Below are 20,966 nucleotides of genomic sequence, written 5' to 3' on the forward strand. Positions count from 1 at the left end.
CTTGTAAAGTTGAACATCCACGTTTTCTATGATCTAGCACTTTCATTCCTATATATAGGAAGTTTAGCATACGTGTACCTGGAGGCTTGTAATAGCAAAAAATTGAAATAGCCCAAATATTCCTTGATAAGAGAGCATAAATAAATTATGGTATACTGATACAATAGCATTATCATATAGTCGTGAAAATGAATGAACTGTATATATCTCCATGTACCAGTAAAGTTGACTGTCAATAAAACCAAATATAATTTTTTTTAATTAAAAAAATTTTTTTTTTTAATTTTTGGCTGCGTTGGGTCTTCGTTGCTGCACGCGGGCTTTCTCTAGTTGCGGCAAGCAGGGGCTACTCTTTCTTGCGGTGCACGGGCTTCTCATTGCGGTGGCTTCTCTTGTTGCGGAGCACAGGCTCTAGGCGTGCCAGCTTCAGTAGTTGCGGTGCGTGGGCTCAGTAGTTGTGGCTCGCGGGCTCTAGAGCACAGGCTCAGTAGTTGTGGCGCACAGGCTTAGTTGCTCTGTGGTATGTGGGATCTTCCCGGACCAGGGGTCGAACCCATGTCCCCTGCACTGGCAGGCGGATTCTTCACCACTGCACCACCCTGGAAGTCCAAACCAAATATAATTTAGGTATAAAACCAAAGGGGCAAGGGAAGAAGAAATAGGCAATTCAGCCTAGGGGTTATCTCTGAGAGGGAGCCGTCAAGACATGACAGGAGAGGTGTGCAGAGGTAGATGTAACTTATTGCTAATGTTCTACTTCTTGGGCTGGGAATGGTGGTGGTTTCAAGAATATTCATCAAATTTTTAAAAGTAAATAAAAGCAGGCCATGTATGGCCAATGATGTGCCTGTCTTCATTAAAATTTTTTTAAATTTGAAACTTAGAAATTAATTTCCTTGAAAACAGTTAGTTACCAAATGTCAAAGTCCAGCTCTATCAGAATTCCCTGGAGGGCTTGTTAAAACACCTATTTCTGGTCCCCACCCTCCAGAGCTTTTGGTTAAGTAGGTCTGGGGTGGTACCTGAGAACTTGCATATCTAACAAGTTCCGGGATGATGCTGGCATTGCTGGTCTGAGGACCACACTTTGAGATCCACAGCTCTAAGCTAATCAGTCCTGTCTGTTATATCTTGAATGTCATGCTTTTCTCATCTGCTGCTATTCCATTTGTCCTTTTTTAAATGCTTTAGAAATTTGACTGTTATCTTTTTTTAAACTTTTTGTATTTATTCAAGATTTCCTTAGTGAGCATCTGTGTTTTCTATTTGGGGGAAAAAAATTGCAGTTTTGTTTAAAATAAAATTAAAAGAGAAGTATAATTATCAATATTAAAAGCAGTTATTTAAAATAAAAAACAAATCAGTTAATCAAGCTAGTAGTGCTGACAATGTGATTGTAGTAGATTATGTTAATACCTCAGAATGAATTGTTAACTCTAAAATATCAACTTTTTAAGTTAATCTTATTATGCTATTTTTTCCTTCTGTAGGTGGGCAACTGATGATTAATTGATAATCACCCCAAATCGAAAGATGATAAACTTTGCCGAGGATTAGTATATTTATTTAGTCTTAAGAAAGGATGCAGTTTATTCTTTACCTATAAATATTAATTGATCATTGGAATTTATTCCATGATTATAGAGTCATGAAATTTTTAAAAAGTGATTTATAGAATTTTTAAATCCAGACAGGACTTCAGGGATCATCTAGTGCTGTTATTTTATGGGAGAGGAGCCTGAGACTCAGGGAAACGTCCGATATTATTTGGTAAATGGTTGAGCTGAGACTAGTCTTCTGCATTCCATTGTTCTTCTCATGTTGCAATTCATTGAATGATTACTACTTTTATCACATAGCCATTTAAAGTGTATGCATGTTTCATTTCTTAAAGAGATTCACTCCCATAGTGAAGAACATTTTTCACTGGTAAGGTGATATAGATCCTTCAGGATTGGTTTTGATTAAAGTCATCATTGTGGTTCTTTCCACTAAGAGAATTGTGATGGATTTCCTATTTATTTCTTAGTAACTGTTTTCTGTACACCCGGCCCATATTTTATGGTTGTAGACAAATGAATAAGAGCAAATGCGGACTAGTGAATAATTCATGTCAAGCACTGTGAACTGCTGACAGCATCGCCAAAATGTAAAAATAAATTGTTGGGCTTCTCCCTAGCTGTAAAGTTATGCTTATGTGCCTTTGGATTCCTTCACTCAGTTTCCACGAGGATCTAACATTCCACTGTAAAAGATTTATTCATAGAATCACAAAATTTTAGAGCTGGAATGCAGTATGATGATCTTGTGTTCTTTGAGTCTCTTTCTCCTGATAGTGGCCTTTTAAAATTAAACTATACCTAAGAGGATTAACTCAATAAGCTAATTCATTGTAATAGTTTAGCGGCTTATCTGATTCTATTTCTTCTTATCGGAAAGTCCCAAGACTTATGAAAGAACATGAAAGAATAATGTTAGGAGGAAGGGCAAGTAACATTTCATGAAGGTTCTTAAGAAAATGGGAGATTGGAGAGATAAAGGTATTCCTGAACTTAGAGCTCTGGATGGACCAGTCCTGCATATTGACTGTTGGCATTGCTGGCAGTCACATATGATGTGACCATGGGAGTAATTAGCGGGGGAAGCCGTTGCGCCACTGTGAAAAGTACTCTTTACTTAAGAGCCTGATTGCGGTTGACCCTTGAATAATGGTGGGGGTTAGGGGACCGATCCCAGAGCAATCGAATAGCCACACATGACTTTACAGTAAGCCCTTTGTATCCACGGTTGTGCACCAGTGGATTCAACCAACCTCTACAGATGGTGTACCACTGTAGTATGTATTTAGTGAAAAAAAAAAAAAATCCATGTATAAGTGGACCCATACATTTCAGACCTGTTTGTCAAGGGTCACCTGTAATTTATAGTGCCTAAAATTCCTTGAAATTTAAAGGGGAGTGAAGAGTTGGGAAATAGGAGACAGTTTCGGTGAAATGAACCTATTTCTCAGCAGAGGTGTTCAGTCAGCTCCTCGCCCTTTGCCCCAGTGCTGTGAGTGATGGCAGTGGCAGCTGCGGAAGCCATGGCCATGACTGCAGGGGGGCATCTGTATTCCTCCTCCTTTTGGCCCTTGCAATACTAATTTCATAAAACATGACTTGCCCTACTAGTCAAAGCTAGAGAGTAAGCTGGATGCACCAAGGGAACGGCCTCTAATGTCTTGGAAAATTACTGTACACACAGTCAACAGGCTTTCCTTTTCAGTTCCCATTATGTCTTGACAGTGTCCGGATTCCTGTTTTCTAGTTTTCTAATCCTTGCCTGCTTCCCATGGGAGTGCTTCCTGACTCAGCCACCCACAAGCATTTGTTTTACTCTCTGTCATAATTCAGAGTATCTTTGTTTCTGTTGAAGCTGAGCTACCAAGACACTAGTGCTCCTGAAATAGGACTTAAAGACTGTTGCTTCCTCTGCTAGATTAAGACAAATGACCATTTGAAGTTTTCCGTGCTTAATTTTTCTTACCAAAGATTGCTACACTGAGGATATTTTATTTCATCTATAGAGTGATTGTTTAAATAGCCCAAAGAAAGTGGAAGCAGAAAGAAGGATCGTGTTTGTGAGCATAAGTGTCTATTTGTAGAGCTAGTCTGGCAGGAAGCTTTATGAAAGTGGTTTTGAAATGCATGTTGACAACAAGCCGAACAGCCCAAGGATTGAATCTGGAACCAGTGAGGAAAATCGAGGCATTTCTGGTTCATTTGGCAATATTTTCTCATCATTGCTTTTAGTTTCTTAATTAAATTCTGTCTCTGGCTTAGTTCTTTCAGAATCAGTCCTGGCCTGAATCCTCCTTTTTGTGCTGCTGGCCAAGAGGCAGAGGATGTGATTCCTTGGCCTCATGTGCTTGTAATTTAGTAACGATAACAATGCCTTATAATTGTGAGGTACTTGTACAACTCACTCACATACATTTTCTACATTTTTTCTCATGATCTAACTTTTGGCCTTCACGGCAGCCTGATGTTGTCTCCATTTTACAGATGAAAAATCTGAGCAGAGAGAAATTACCTCACATGACTAGTAAGTAGTAGAGTTAGGATAACTACAAATAATTATGAGGCAAAATGTATGTTTCTGTGATACTTACAGTCCCTTCCTTTCTCTTAAAAAATTTGTTGATTCTGTGATTAATCTCCATAGGTGGGGTGTTAGAAGTTGACCAGAAAAGGCTTTGAGGAAGAAAGAGTTTGTCTCGAGTGGATACCAAGAATTGGAATTGCTCTGATATTTACAATTATAATAGTCACTGCCAAATTGCCTCCAGGGAGGCTATACCATAATGAACCCTCTCACCCAGTAGTATGAAAGAATCTGTTCTTCCAAAGCTTTAAAATGTTTGCCAAACTGATAGGCAAAGGATAGCATCTTAATTTGCTTTCTCCCCACTACAGGTGAAGCAGAGTGTCTTTTCATATGTTTATTATGTTAGCCACTTGGATTTGCTCTTCTGGGAATTTCCTGGATATATTCTTTCCCCATTTTCTATTGGGTTATTGTCATTCTTTATGTTTTCTAGATAGTAATTCTTTGTATACTATATATGTTGTCAATATATTCTCCCAGTCTGTCACCTGTATTTACATATGTAATTAAAAACTAGTAGAAGTAGGGAAATGAGGTTGTCAAAAAGAAATACTTAAGATGTTGGTTTAATGCAAATGTTAAAAAAGAGAAAAAACTTTAAAAAGTGGAATTTCAAATTAAGTCCTGAAGAATGAGTAGGGTTTAGAAATAAGTAGGAAAGCAGTATTTAAAAAAATTAAGAAAGTCAAGGGGTATATTCCAGAACTATTGAGAAGATTGACCTGGCAGAATTGGAGCATTCTCACTAGATTATTATGGGGATGAAATTCGATAAATAGGTTTTTCTTAAAGTAAAGGGCCTTAAATGCCAGAGTGAAGAATTTGGAATTCGTCCTGTGAGAATTTTTTAATTGACGCATGATATCCAGTCAATATTTTGAAAAAAATTAACCTGACTACAGTGTGTAAGGTGACTTGAGGGCACGAAGAAATGGATGTTAGAGGTATCCATTGGTGCTAAAGCTGAATTAAGTTGGCAGAGGAGTGAATGAAAAGGAAGGACATATTTGAAGAGATGTTTTAAAGCAAAAAAATGCCAGGTTTTGGTGATGATCGGACGCCCTGAAGATTATAAGTGGCTGAGAAAATGGTGATGTCTTAGGCTACTTGAGAGGGAAAACTGAGCTTGGGTGGAGAAGTGATATTAAATCCTAGAAATTTGCCAGAAAGGTTGAGGACAGAGAGAGGTAAGTAGAATTGGTGACTTAGAGTTTGCACTTTTAGGTGACTATAAGGATGGAACACAAAAGGTAATAGTTAAATTTTAAAATAACTAGAAAATCAACAGATGAGGCAAAGAAGGCGGAGTTTAGGCCTCATTTATTATAAAGAGAAGAGAAGCCAGTATAGATAGAAGAAAAGGCTATTCCTCTCAATATCACCCATTTTCTGCAGATGACACCTTCCGGGCTGTTTCCCTGGTTATGGGGATGATAAAGTGCATGTGTCTCTCCAGGGCAACCCTGGATTCAGTTCTGCCTGTGGAAAAGTACAAGAGTTTCTCATGGAGACCATTAAGGAACCAAGGAAAAAACACTGCCAAGGTGGCAGCTTTGAACCACTCTGAAATGTTTTTCCTCACTGATTAAATGAGTCACATATGAATGCAAAGGCAATTGAGCACACTCAAAAGGTATGCCTTTAAAAAATACGAACTAATTTTAACTGGTGCACTATTAACTTCTATATGAAAAAAATATCATTTTAAGATTTAGCATTCATCCTATATTATCATAGAGAACTTTTTTATTTATGCTGTTGTCTGATTTTTCTAATGATGATTTGACACTAATTCATTTTTTCTTCCGAATGTTTCTAATACCATTTTCCTTAAACATAGTCGTGGTGTATAGGCAATGAGATAGCTGAAATCAATGGACTAGAGCTGTGTAGCAGTCTTACCCACCTTAGTTTGGCCAAGAACAAGATCACAACCATTAATGGCTTAGGAATGTTACCGATCAAAATACTTTGTCTGGTGAGTCTAACAAAAGTATTATTCTTTATAGAAGTACTAGTTAATGTCTTAGTAAATATATGAATGATAGTTAGGATTTTTCAGTTTTATAAAGAGCTAATTCCTTCATGAAATGTCATTGTCTTTAGTTTTGTTTGTTCCTTTCCATATCTGGGGGCTGTGTGTGTGTGTGTGTGTGTGTGATGAATAATTCATGCTAAAGTAAAATGATTTCCTAATTTGGTACACAAATTCCATTTTTTAAAAGATTGACTTTAACACTGAGAAAGGAAGGCATACTTTTAGCAACTATTAAGAATTTTTTTTTTTTTTTTTTTAAAGATTTATTGATTGATTGATTGATTGATTGCTATGTTGGGTCTTCGTTTCTGTGCTAGGGCTTTCTGTAGTTGCGGCAAGCGGGGGCCACTCTTCATCGCGGTGCGCGGGCCTCTCACTCTCGTGGCCTCTCTTGTTGAGGAGCACAGGCTCCAGACGCGCAGGCTCAGCAGTTTTGGCTCACGGGCCTAGTTGCTCCGCGGCATGTGGGATCTTCCCAGACCAGGGCGCGAACCCGTGTCCCCTGCATTAGCAGGCAGACTCTCAACCACTGCGCCACCAGGGAAGCCCAAGAATATTTTTATAATAACCAAGAGATCACTGAAGAAATCAAAGAGGAAATCAAAAAATACCTAGAAACAAATGACAATGAAAACACGACGACCCAAAACCTATGGGATGCAGCAAAAGCAGTTCTAAGAGGGAAGTTTATACCAATACAGTCCTACCTCAAGAAACAAGAAACATCTCAAATAAACAACCTACCCTTACACCTAAAGCAATTAGAGAAAGAAGAACAAAAAACCCCCAAAGTTAGCAGGAGGAGAGAAATCATAAAGATCAGATCAGAAATAAATGAAAAAGAAATGAAGGAAACAATAGCAAAGATCAATAAAACTAAAAGCTGGGTCTTTGAGAAGATAAACAAAACTGATAAACCATTAGCCAGACTCGTCAAGAAAAAAAAGGAGAAGACTCATATCAACAAAATTAGAAATGAAAAAACAGAAGTAACAACTGACCCTGCAGAAATACAAAGGATCATGAGAGATTACTACAAGCAACTATATGCCAATATAGGACAACCTGGAAGAAATGGACAAATTCTTAGAAAAGCACAACCTTCTGAGACTGAACCAGGAAGAAATTGAAAATATAAACAGACCAGTCACAAGCACTGAAATTGAAACTGTGATTAAAAATCTTCCAACAAATGAAAGCCCAGGACCAGATGGCTTCACAGGTGAATTCTATCAAACATTAGAGAAGAGCTAACACCTATCCTTCTCAAACTCTTCCAAAATATAGCAGAGGAAGGAACACTCCCAAACTCATTCTACGAGGCCACCATCACACTGATACCAAAACCACACAAAGATGTCACAAAAAAAGAAAACTACAGGCCAATATCACTGATGAACATAGATGCAAAAATCCTCCACAAAATACTAGCAAACAGAATCCAACAGCACATTAAAAGCATCATACACCATGATCAAGTGGGGTTTATCCCAGGAATGCAAGGATTCTTCAATATACACAAATCAATCAATGTGATACACCATATTAACAAACTGAAGGATAAAAACCATATGATCATCTCAATAGATGCAGGAAAAGCTTTTGACAAAATTCAACACACATTTATGATAAAAACCCTGCAGAAAGTAAGCATAGAGGGAAATTAACCTCAACATAATAAAGGCCATATATGACAAACGCACAGCCAACATCGTTCTCAATGGTGAAAAACTGAAACCATTTCCACTAAGATCAGGAACAAGACAAGGATGCCCACTCTCACCACTATTATTCAACATAAGTTTGGAAGTTTTAGCCGCAGCAATCAGAGAAGAAAAAGAAATAAAAGGAATCCAAACTGGAAAAGAAGAAGTAAAGCTGTCACTGTTTGCAGATGACATAATACTATACATAGAGAATCCTAAAGATGCTACCAGAAAACTACTAGAGCTAATCAATGAATTTGGTAAAGTAGCAGGATACAAAATTAATGCACAGAAATCTCTTGCATTCCTACACACCAATGATGAAAAATCTGAAAGAGAAATTAAGCAAACACTGCCATTTACCATTGCAACAAAAAGAATAAAATACCTAGAAATAAACCTACCTAAGGAGACAAAAGACCTGTATGCAGAAAACTATAAGACACTGATGAAAGAAATTAAAGATGATACAAACAGATGGAGAGATAGACCATGTTCTTGGATTGGAAGAATCAACATTGTGAAAATGACTCTACTACCCAAAGCAATCTACAGATTCAGTGCAATCCCTATCAAACTACAAATGTCATTTTTCACAGAACTAGAACAAAAAATTTCACAATTTGTATGGAAACACAAAAGACCCCGAATAGCCAAAGCAATCCTGAGAAAGAAAAACAGAGCTGGAGGAATCAGGCTCCCCGACTTCAGACTATACTACAAAGCTGCAGTAGTCAAGACAGTATGGTACTGGCACAAAAACAGAAAGATAGATCATTGGAACAGGAGAGAAAGCCCAGAGATAAACCCACGCACATATGATCACCTTATCTTTGATAAAGGTGGCAAGAATATACAATGGGGAAAAGACAACCTCTTCAGTAAATGGTGCTGGGAAAACTGGACAGCTACATGTGAAAGAATGAAATTAGAACACTCCCTAACACCATACACAAAAATAAACTCAAAATGGGTTAAAGACCTTAATATAAGGCCAGACACTATAAAACTCTTAGAGGAAAACGTAGGCAGAACACTGTATGACATAAATCACAGCAAGATCCTTTTTGACCCACCTCCTAGAGAAATGGGAATAAAAACAAAAATAAACAAATGGGACCTAATGAAACTTAAAAGCTTTTGCACAGCAAAGGAAAACATAAACAAGACGAAAAGACAGCCCTCAGAATGGGGGAAAATATTTGCAAGTGAAGCAACTGGCAAAGGATTAATCTCCAAAATATACAAGCAGCTCATGCAGCTCAATATCAAAACAACAAACAACCCAATCCAAAATTGGGCAGAAGACCTAAATAGACATTTATCCAAAGAAGATATACATATTGCCAACAAACACATAAAAGGATGCTCAACATCACTAATCATTAGAGAAATGCAAATCAAAACTACAGTGAGGTATCACCTGACACCAGTCAGAGTGGCCATCATCAAAATATCTACAAACAATAAATGCTGGAGAGGGTGTGGAGAAAAGGGAACCCTCTTGCACTGTTGGTGGGAATGTAAATTGATACAACCACTATGGAGAACAGTATGGAGGTCCCTTAAAAAACTAAAAATAGAACTACCATATGACCCAGAAATCCCACTACTGGGCATATGCCCTGAGAAAACCATAATTCAAAAAGAGTCATGTACCACAATGTTCATTGCAGCTCTATTTACAATAGCCAGGACATGGAAGCAACCTAGGTGTCCATCAACAGATGAATGGATAAAGAAGGTGTGGTACATATATACAATGCAATATTACTCAGCCATAAGAAGAAACGAAATTGAGTTATTTGTAATGTGGTGGATGGACCTAGAGTCTGTCATACAGAGTGAAGTAAGTCAGAAAGAGAAAAACAAATACCGTATGCTAACATATATATATGGAATCTAAAAAAAGAAAAAAAAAAATTGTTCTGAAGAACCTAGGGGCAGGACAGCAATAAAGACGCTGACGTAGAGAATGGACTTGAGGACACAGGGAGGGGGAAGGGTAAGCTGGGACAAAGTGAGGGAGTGGCATGGACTTATATATACTACCAAATGTAAAATAGATAGCTAGTGGGAAACAGCCACTTAGGACAGGGAGATCAGCTCGGTGCTTTGTGACCACCTAGAGGGGTGGGATAGGGAGGGTGGGAAGGAGGGAGATGCAAGAGGGAAGAGATTTGGGAACATATGTATATGTATAACTGATTCACTTTGTTATAAAGCAGAAACTAACACACCATTGTAAAGCAATTATACTCCACTAAAGATTTTAAAAAAAGAATATAATGTCTTATTGATGAAATAACATTTAAACATATTTAAGCATAATATTTATTGCAGTTAAAACTTCATTGCTCTCAAATGAACCACTGGGTCCTGAATTTGGCAGTCCTTTTCTATCACTATATGCCAGTTTCCCATTCTAGAATACCAGAATTAGTGCTGAGAATAAATGAACAATTCCCATCAAGAAGTTAAAATTTTTAATTTTTTTCCCATAGCGAGCATGCTTCTTAAGGTGTATGACAATGTGACTACGACTGAATGAAAATACAGACAATTTATTTTAAAATCAGCAGGATCATAGTTGTTCCAAAGATATATACAGTATTTTTGAAATAACAGTCTAGCTCATTAATTTGGGGGTAATTATATAGTTTGTAGATTATCTAGGATTCTTTCTTCTTCCTTTCCTTCTCCTTCTCACTTCTTACCCTTGGATGGCTTTGGGGTTCTTTATTATATCTGTCATGAGGTGGACAGGGGGATTTTAAGCCATGAGGCTAGTAGCTTATTAATTTCTTATGTGAACTATCCCACAGGAGAGTGTTGAACATGTTGTTTGAAATGACATCTTGGGTTATCTGTAGATTTTTGACATATACAATATATAATTCCTGTCTTATTTAACCACAGACAGCTGAAGGTTGGCTATGTGTTAAGCCTGAAGTGCTTTTTCAAGGGCCTTCACTTCTTACAGTGAGTTAGGTGAGGGTAAAGTACTGGTTCCCAGTACTGAGGTTGGAAATGAAGCATGGAAAGGTTTAATAATTTCCCTGAGTTTTTCTGTTTTCTGTCCACTAAGGCATGTAAGCAAAGCATAAATGAAAATGAATATGGTAGGCTGAATTGCAAATTTAAAAATTATAAAAGAAAGTCACACTTTAAAATTATGATAATTTGAAGGATTATTGGCAGTATATTCTATTCAATTTGTAGCTTGTTAGAACCTTATCCCTTTATTTACATATCTTTTTGCATTGGCATTCCCATTAACTTTAAGCGGACCATGATATGTGGAAAGAGATTGGGGGTGTGCTTAAGGGAATGAGAATTGAACTGATTATTAAGAATGACATCACATAGCACTTTCATCCTAAGACTTTGTTTCAATAACTAAATAAATAATCTGTGTTGATAATTTCATCTCAAGTAGGTTTTATTTATTTATTTTTGGCTGTGTTGGGTCTTCGTTTCTGTGCGAGGGCTTTCTCTAGTTGCGGCCAGTGGGGCCACTCTTCATCGCGGTGCACGGGCCTCTTACTATCGTGGCCTCTCTTGTTGCTGAGCACAGTCTCCAGACGCGCAGGCTCAGTAGTTGTGGCTCACGGGCCCAGTTGCTCCGCGGCATGTGGGATCCTCCTAGACCAGGGCTCGAACCCGTGTCCCCCGCATCGGCAGGCAGACTCTCAACCACTGCGCCACCAGGGAAGCCCCTCATCTCAAGTAGCTTTTAGAAGAAGCATGAAAGACTTATTTTTCCTACAAGTAGGTTAGGTGGATTGTTCCCAACCCCCATCCTCATCACCCAAGATGAACTAGAAAATACAGAATATGCCATCATTCATTTTCCTTAAACTTTTTGAGAATAGGAAGGTTTTCTTTTCCGTACATTAGTAAAATTCGTAAAATAAAATGATACTCATTTGTTTCAACAGTTTTTAATACTTTTTAAAAGATTTGTGGTATCAGTAATCCAATTGGTTTACTACTGAAAGTAATTCAGTTTACAATTTAGAGAAAAAAGAACAATTCACTATACAAACCAGTTGTTAATTCTCTTCCATCAACTTTTTTTTTTTTAATAAATTTATTTATTTATTTTTGGCTGTGTTGGGTCTTTGTTGCTGCGTGCAGGCTTTCTCTGGTTGCAGTGCACGGGCTTCTCATTGTGGTGGCTTCTCTTGTTGTAGAGCAACAAGAGGGCTCTAGGTACGCAGGCTTCAGTAGTTGTGGCACGCGGGCTCAGTAGTTGTGGCTTGCGGGCTCTAGAACACAGGCTCAGTAGTTGTGGCACACGGGCTTAGTTGCTCCATGGCATGTGGGATCTTCCCGGTCCAGGGCTCCAACACATGTCCCCTGCATTGGCAGGCGGATTCTTAACCACTGCGCCAACAGGGGAGTCCCTCTTCCATCAACTTTTACCATAAATATTAGGGGGAAATGTGGTTCACTTATGGTCTGCTCTGTCAACCACCTCCTTTAGCAAGTAAGGACAATACATTCCAAACTTCAAAAATCATTTTGTCTTAGTAAAAGCTATTTGTTTTTTTTCCCTCCCAAGTTGGGAGATTGAGAATATTTCTCGTTTCATTTTAGTTTCTCTCTAAAGACCCCCTTTTCCCTGCTAATCATGATAAAACAAGCAAGAAGAACTGTTCATTCAGGCACTAGACGTGCACTTTGAGGAGAGATGTATCAGTTTTTCATCATTGGGTAAAGGGTTTTACTAGATAACTTTGACTCAGAAATTCTGATTTGGAATATTTCTCAGTTCTGCTCTCTTTTATGACCATAGATTATCTAATTAAACTTTTCTATGCCTCAGTCTGCTCTTGTGCATCTATCACTTTGAAAGCCATCAGAGACACTCTAAAGAAGAATTACAGTTCATCTTCCACATCTACAGCGCTTCAAAGGTCTTTGGGGAAGAGGTGTATTATACATAAATTTGATATGTGGGCATATTTTAAATAGGATATTGAGGTCTTATTTCAATAAGTTAAATTAATAAGGGTATTATGTTCAGTTTACTGTAGTTTTTTTCTTTCCCCTTTCTATTACACTTTCTAGAACTTTTTTGAACAGTAGGAAATTTGACTTAGGCAAATGGAGTTATGAGTATTTTTCCTTCTTATTATGGAATTTTTCAGACATATATAAAAATAAAAGGAATAGTTTAATGACCCCCCCATGTACTATCATCCAGCTTTATAGATTGTCAACATTCTATTAATATATTTTAAACAGCCATAGAATTATACTAATGAACATAAACCTTGCTCATTATTGAAGTGAAATCTTATGAAAAGTTGAGTGAAAATGAACTCTTACTATTAAATACTTGGGGAAACATGTACCAGGAAAAATATTATAGATGGTAGAGAATACTATAATTTAATTTTTTAGTTCTAAAGTGCTTAGTAAAAGTTTTAAAAGTTTAAGGATGGGGGGAATTCCGTGGTGGTCCAGTGGTTAGGACTGCACACTTCCACTGCAGGGAAACAGGTTCGATCCCTGGTCAGGGACCTGGGATCTTGTGTGCGCGGTGTGGCCAAAAAAAAAAGTTTAAGGACGGGTATAATGTGGCATTAATTGAAACCTCAAAATTACACTTTACTGTGTTTCTCAACTCAAAGTTTAACTTTACTGTGGCTTAGTTTTATACCTCAAAGGCTAAAGAACCCAAGGAATTTTGAGAATGTTGGGAAATGAACAAGAAAATACAAATTATTGTTATCACTATAATTTGTTGTTATTGGTACAGGGGGGTTGGGAAAAAGAACAGTGTTTAAGTCTTATATCTTTCTCTGTTTCATGGTATTGTCTAAGAAGATGCTTACGTGTAAATTATTTAAGAACTTTGTTTATATATCTATTGTTGTAAAACATGCCACCGCAAGTGTAGTGGCGTGGAGAAATTCTATTAGTTAACCATTTTATTAGCTAGCAGTTCTGTAATCTGAGCTGGGCTCAGCTCGTGATTCTGCTTGTCTTGCCACGTCCAGCTAGCAGATTGGCTGGGGGCTGGGCTCAGCCAGGATGCTGCAATGGCTGGGTTTCTCCTCTCTGTTTAGTCTCAGGGCTCCTCTCCAGGTGACCTCTCCACAAATTCTCTCCAACAGAGTGGCTAGAGTTCTTACATGGCAGCTTAGGGCTCCAAGACACAAGAGGAGATGCTGCCAGGCCTTCCTAAGTCTTAGATTTGGAACCGGGACACTTCTGCCATATTCTTTTGGTTAAGGCAGGTCATAGGTCTATCCTGGATTCAAGAGGTGGAAACTGTACAAGAGCGTGAATAAGTGGAGGCATGTACCAGACTACTACAGTCCTCATGATATGAGGTGATTATATTCAGAATATTTCTGAAAACAGAGTGTATGTGGGAGTTACAGTATTCACGTGGTTTTCTGTGATGGTGATGAAAGAATTGCATTAAATTTACATTTCTAAAGATAAGCTTGGAGCTATGCTGCCATTAAGCTTGAGGTTAGCAATGTCAAAAGCTTATACTACCTAGCTTTTGTCTTTCCTATTGATTCAAACATTCATCTGCTTTACCTCTAGCGAAAATATTATGTTCTGAGTCTTCCAGCTGAAAGACTGGGCTTTCTTTCTGGGGTGTACATATATGTGTTTAGGGAGGTGAAAGATGGGAATGGGAGGGGGGACAGGAATGTCTTACTGATTTTGAGAGGTTTGGGGCAGTATCCAGGATGAAAACTTGTCATTACACTTTTCCCTTTAGGACATTAAGTGTATTTTGTCAATTTTAGAGCAATAACCAAATTGAGAAGATCACAGGTTTGGATGACCTAAGGGTCCTGCAGATCCTGGATCTGGGCCACAATCAGATCAGTAGCCTCCAAGGCTTAGAGAGTCATGACTTCTTGGAAGTGATCAACCTCGAGGATAATAAGGTAATGTCATATTATACTTTATATGTCTTGGTTTTAGTGTCTATAATTATTTCTCAAGTGCTATCACATTCAATGCCAGCTCAGAAAAGTTATTCTAGAAAACCTCCTGGAGCAACAGTTGAAGCACTGCTTTTTTTTTTTTTTTTTAATAAGTAATAATTCTTAATTTTTGAAAATTTGAAGATTCCTAATTACATTGTTTTGAAGGTTTAAACTGCAACCAGGTGCACATGATTTTGTGAAGTAGATATATTTGTGTGAAATTTGGGGTAGAAAGATGGCATTAGGAATGTCTGATGTGTCAGAGGGGGGAAACTAGAGACAAGAGAATAGCTTCAGGCTGGTGTTGCCGGTGCCCCATTTAATGAGAAGAGACACAGGAAGTGAATTCTTATATCCTATTTGTAACAATTGGGTACGTTCCCAACCCGAATGAGTTGGGGATTGGACTTACTCAGATTACCCTATCTGGCTTAATGCACACATTACTTCACCAATTATATCAATTGGCTTTCACTCTTAAATACATTTTATTTTTAATAAAGTATTTGTGCTCCTAATCATGGTGTATTAAGTTGGTACCTATAACTCACCTCTTATGCAATCAGATCTACATTGTGATTTTATTCATCTCGAGTACTTTTTCATATTTTGGAGAAAGATTTCATAAGGAAGACAAATGGTTATTTCTTCTTGAAAATGAAAATTTTGGCTAACCCTGGAAGAGACATAGATCCTAGCTGGAGTGAGATGCGTTCCTGTGGGGATATTTCTCTGTTTGGCTGTGTTGGTGCTTATCAGCTGGGTCTGATGACTCTTTCTCCAATGAGCTTCCATTAGCTATTAGATTTCTAAAAATCAAGAAAAGGAGGCAATCTTTAGGTCTGGGAAGAAGTGGATTTTTAATCACAGGCAAAAACTGTTCCTCCTCATTTTCACTTGACTTGCATATTAAATTGTTTGTTAACTTCTAAGGTTAATTCTAGTGGGTGACTTTTGTTTACTGTCCCACCTGTCTTATGAAGTCAGCACAATCTCTGTCTCATATGGTTTTAGTGTCTTTTTCATGAAATGGCCATTAAAATGGTTTGCAGATACATACAGGCGGTGTTCAAACGGCAGAATGCACTCATTACATTTCAACTCAGTGCATCTCAGGATTTAGGAAAAGGAGTAATGGTAATAATAATGACAATTACAGTCATAAAATAATGCAGAGATTTTCATTGCCTATTTATGCACAAGGCACTGTTTTAAGCACTTTGCATATATCATCTCATTTAATCCTCAATATAACCCTATTATTATCGCTATTCTACAGATGAAGAAACTGGAGCAAAGAGAGGTTAAGTAACTTGTCCAAAGTTATACCATATCCAGCGAATAGCAGAGCCAGGGTTCAAACAGAACGATTTGCCTCCAGAGTCAGTGTTCTTAACCCTGCAGGCTAATACATTAAATGAAATGCTAATGGCCCTCCCTTCAGAAAAGTGTGTGGTGTTGTCATGATCTAGAAGAGTGCTTTCTGGCTTAAATATAGTGTGAGCCACATGTGTCATTTTACATTTTCTAGTAGCCACAATAAAAAGGTAAAAAGAAACAGGTGAAATTAATTTTTTGCTTTATTTAGCCCAACATATCCAAAATATTGTCATTTCAACATGTAATCTTTATAAAAATTATTGATGAGATATTTTATATTCTGTTGTTTCACACTACGTTTTGGACATCTATTGTGTATTTTGCACTTACAGTACATTTGAATTTATCCTAGCCATATTCCCAGTGGTAAGTAGCCACATAGGGCTAGTAACTACCATACTGGGTAGCACAGGTCTAGAAAGACCTCATGGATAGTATGGTGTTCTCTTCCATTCCAGGAGACTTTTCAAATTACATTTGAAATAGTTGAAGAAAAAAAGGGGGATCATTAGGGAAGAACAGAGTTTATAATTTTCAAATGTTGAAGAGACTCCATTAAAAAAGAAAAAAATGGCCACACGTCCCAAAGGAGGGATCCTTTGGCAACGATTGGGTCCGTAACAATGACACAATTCCCTCACTCCCCGCTGGGCAGGTTGGGGAACAACCAACAGTATGTGAAATATTCTGGAAGCTGAGCCATCCAAAGATTTCCTCAGAGATTTCTCTAGCACTACTGAGAATACTGTGTGTCAAGGATGGAAAATGTATCATTTAAGAGAAACATAACATAGCTATTGCTTCTCATATGATTAACTTGATGTTAGGAATATTGTCTTATTGGGAGCACTTTTATCAGTATTATTTACTTGGTATAAGCTGTTGAAACAGTGCCGTACCTTCACATGATCATTTGAACATCTCTTTTAAGTTTTTTTGCAAATTCATCATAAGCCAGTGATTTGGGGACCTTTGTCACTCTCCACTCTACAATCCTTGTTAGATTTGAAGTCATTTCTATCATTTAAAACTTATCCCCAAAACGTTAGCTCTATTATAACCTCAGCCTTTTCTTCTAGAAGCAAAATATCGGTCTGGGAGTTACTTAGAGACTGCTGTTTTACTTCTCTGAGTTTTACTTAGTGTCATTATTTCATCTCTCTATCTATCTAGCATGTATTTTAAGAAAAAGACTTAACAGGCCTCTTTAGGTCTGGATGGTTAGGCTTGGAGAGCATGGCTTAAAAGAAAATGTCAAAGAAAGGAGCCAACTTCTCCCTACATAGTGGAAGTTGAAAGGCTTCTGCTTGGTGGGGAGTAGCCAACAGGGGCAGAGGAGATCAGGGAAGAAGGGTAGACCGGAATCTGGGGATCAGCCCTGCTGGTATGACATTCTTGGCATCAGATGGCTGAAGTTCCTTTCAGAATATAATCTTTCTGGCAGTGTTTCACTTTAGGTGGTTTGGGGGTGTTGTGTCTGCACACCTTTTGTGATCGCCTGTGACACACACAGCCTTGGGTCTTGGCATTTGAAGAGAGAAGACGTGAGGGTGGGTCTGCTGCCGGGTGAGGTCTGCAGGGTGGGGTGGGCGGCGCATGCAGGATGGCCCGTGCCTGGTGCACATCACCAGTTCAGCAGAGGTGGGCACTGGTAACCAGGTGCCTCCACACGTGTTCCCCTCTGCCCTTACCCACTTCATCCTACCTTTGAAAGGACTGGGAGGGGAGCTGGATCCCTCTCATTTGACTCTCAAAAGACTGGCTCATCCCATCTGACATCTTAGTGATAATATTTTACATAGTCTGTGATTATTCTATTCATAGTGTTCACAGCATTTACAAGATCTTTTCATGTTAAGCACCATCGATGTTACCATCTTCTAAAATGGTTGCCTAGGGCTTCCCTGGTGGCGCAGTGGTTGAGAATCTGCCTGCCAATGCAGGGGACACGGGTTCGAGCCCTGGTCTGGGAAGATCCCACATGCCACGGAGCAATTGGGCCCGTGAGCCACAATTACTGAGCCTGCGCGTCTGGAGCCTGTGCTGCGCAACAAGAGAGGCCGCGATGGTGAGAGGCCCGCGCACCACGATGAAGAGTGGTCCCCACTTGCCGCAACTAGAGAAAGCCCTCGCACAGAAACAAAGACTCAACACAGTCATAAATAAATAAATAAATAAAAGAACGTGAATTTCTTAAAAAAAAAAAAAAAAATGGTTGCCTAGTGTTCCTATTATGGGACTGTGCCATGACTCATTTAATCACATAATGATGGAATTTTTCAGAATTGAGAAAATTTTAAACTTTTAACAAAAACGTTAGACCAAATGCTCATGTGTCTAATTTTTGTCTATCTGATGATCTTTTCAGTGTAAACCTCTTGAAGTGGGATAACTGGTTTATAGCTTATGCATGTGTAACACATCCACTCCCACCAGCAATGTCTGCAAGTGCACATGGCCAGGATGCATTGATGAGACGTGTTGGCTGCGAGGAAACATCTCCTCCTAACATTTGTGTTAGGTCCAAACACAAGAGCTGTAGGCTAGAGGGGAATCAATCTATTGATTGATTGAGCAGTGTGAACCAAAGTGACTCTTCCACCTTCCCAAATAACACAGTATTTAAAAACTGATCCTTTTATCTTGTAGATGATCCAAATGGCAGTTAATGGACAGTCTAGTCATCTTATGGAAAAAGCATAACATTGCTATAACCGGATTAATGTGTGCAGGTTATATATTGTAACTCGGAATTGGCCTTTCATATTATGTCTTTGAAAATGGCATCCTTAGAACATGGCACATGTGTTCCTTCCCTGATTTAGCTTTGGGAATAGCTTACATTTCAACTGCATTTTGTGGTTGGATAACTCAGGAACTATTAGTGACTCTGCTGTTGGAGTGATCTCACCATGCATGCAGAAATGACTTGGGGAGAGATAAAAATGAAAAAGTGATTATTAATTTTTTGCAAAAGTTCAGCATCTACATCTGAAATAAGATTATAATTATGCTAATTACAGGACATTTAAGGAAAACTGTTTGTCTTTAGTTTACTGGAGAATTCAGGCCTGCTGCCACCCAAGCTCTATCCCTGCTCAAATTAAGGAACTATCAAGCAACCTTTTTCCCTCTTACTTTTTAAAGTCGTGAAACATTACCTATACAAAAAAAAGTGTATAACACATAAACGTACCATTTAGCAAAGAATTTTAAGGTAAATAGTCATGTAACATTCACATCAAGAAATATGTCATACAATCTCCCATGTTTACCTTTTCTTAAAACAATTATCTCATTGAAAAAATGATAGAGCTACACATGTACATGCAGTAAGAAGGCTTCCCCAGTCACAGATAACCAGCAGAAGCAGTGTTGGGGGGGGGAGATTGGGGAGCTGGAGGCTGGGCAGAATAGTGATGGGGAGAAGCATGTAGCCCTTGCATGCATTTTTTGCAGTTTCTCTGATTCTATGTACTATTTTATTTCTGCCTTAAGATAAACGTGGGTGAGATGAGGAACATCTACCTCACTGTTCTCTATCCAGAGAGGAAAAAAGAAAATGTGGCTGTGAGTTTGCATTTACTGAAGGAACATGCAATAATTCCCTTGTTCTGTGTAGCTTTGCGGAGTTCTCATTAAAAAGCTGGATAGTCACAAGAGCAATTTTTAAAATAAGTTGAGTTTAAAGGATCCAAAGTAGCTCCTCTTATATTATGTTCTCTGTTGTCTTGGTGCATTTAGTCTGTTGATAATATTGTGTGTGTGTTTGTTTGTTTTTGGATTAAACAGATTGCTGAGCTGGGTGAAATAGAATACATTGAAAACCTACGTCTCCTTCGAGTTCTCAATCTTCTAAGAAACCCAATTCGGGTGAGACATCCTTTATGTTGGGGGCAGGGGAGAGGGATGAGGACTTTCTTGAAATTCTTCTCTATGAAATGCTTTTGATAGAACATCAGGAATGTGAATAAGGTGTGTTTATCTTCATTCTCTATTAGAAGGGGTAAGCAAAGTCGCACCTATGTACCACCATCGGTGCATGTAAAGCCTGAAATTCAATACTGGTTGCCTACTCTGTGTGGTCATTTGTGACTCATCCGGGTGGTAATAAAGATTATCAGGCGGGAGCTATTGAGCTTGTAGAGCAATGTCCTTTTACGTGAAAGAATGCACGATGCCTGAGGTGTAGACGGAATGTGGTTCCTATTTTATAACAGGGGAAAGTCTAAGATTAGACGCTTAAAGAAATTCGCCTGGGGATCGTTGTAAAATTGGCATTGTAAAATGATTATAGAAAAAAATCATATATTTCCTACTGATTCTTCACCTATGGATATCAAACTTTCAGACTTTTTCAGGATTCTCTTTTTTTTTCCCCCAGTGATAGATCCTTTCTCCTCAACTCTGTCCCTCCCTCTCTGTGCATATGTCATTCAATCCCCTTTCTATCTATATCCTTCACTCGCCTTTCCATAGACTCTTGAATTTGTATGTATCTCTGAGTACCTTTCTTTTTGTGTGTCTTGAGAAACATGTCCGGGCAGGCAAAAAATCAAAATAAAAAATGAAAAATAAGATCTAAAAATAAAAACAATGTTTGGTATGAGAACAGTGGCAGGCAATTTAAAAGCATCCCTGGGAAAGAAAGTGTTTAAAGTGGCCATCTCTCCCAGTTCCAGATCCGTAAAGAGCATCTAGATGTTTGCATAAATAAATAGCACAAACCCT

The 20,966-nt window shown here is 38.3% G+C and overlaps 1 protein-coding gene across 12 annotated transcripts in view; it reads left to right on the forward strand.

The window, feature by feature from the left end:
• The window catches only part of LRGUK (leucine rich repeats and guanylate kinase domain containing), a 132,999-nt gene that overhangs the window by 43,545 nt on the left and 68,488 nt on the right, over nt 1-20,966 (forward strand). For all 12 annotated transcript variants that reach the window (XR_014266817.1, XR_014266818.1, XR_014266819.1 and 9 more), the window contains 3 exons: nt 6,000-6,124; nt 14,670-14,813; nt 20,028-20,108. Coding sequence is in view for 9 of the 12 variants with exons in the window: in XM_082472886.1 (XP_082329012.1) it covers nt 6,000-6,124; nt 14,670-14,813; nt 20,028-20,108 (350 nt within the window). In the remaining 3 variants the exon portion in view is untranslated. The remainder of the gene's footprint in view (nt 1-5,999; nt 6,125-14,669; nt 14,814-20,027; nt 20,109-20,966) is intronic.

This window comes from Balaenoptera physalus (genome assembly GCF_965194825.1).
Source record: "Balaenoptera physalus genome assembly, chromosome: 8".
Lineage (NCBI taxonomy): Eukaryota > Metazoa > Chordata > Mammalia > Artiodactyla > Balaenopteridae > Balaenoptera > Balaenoptera physalus.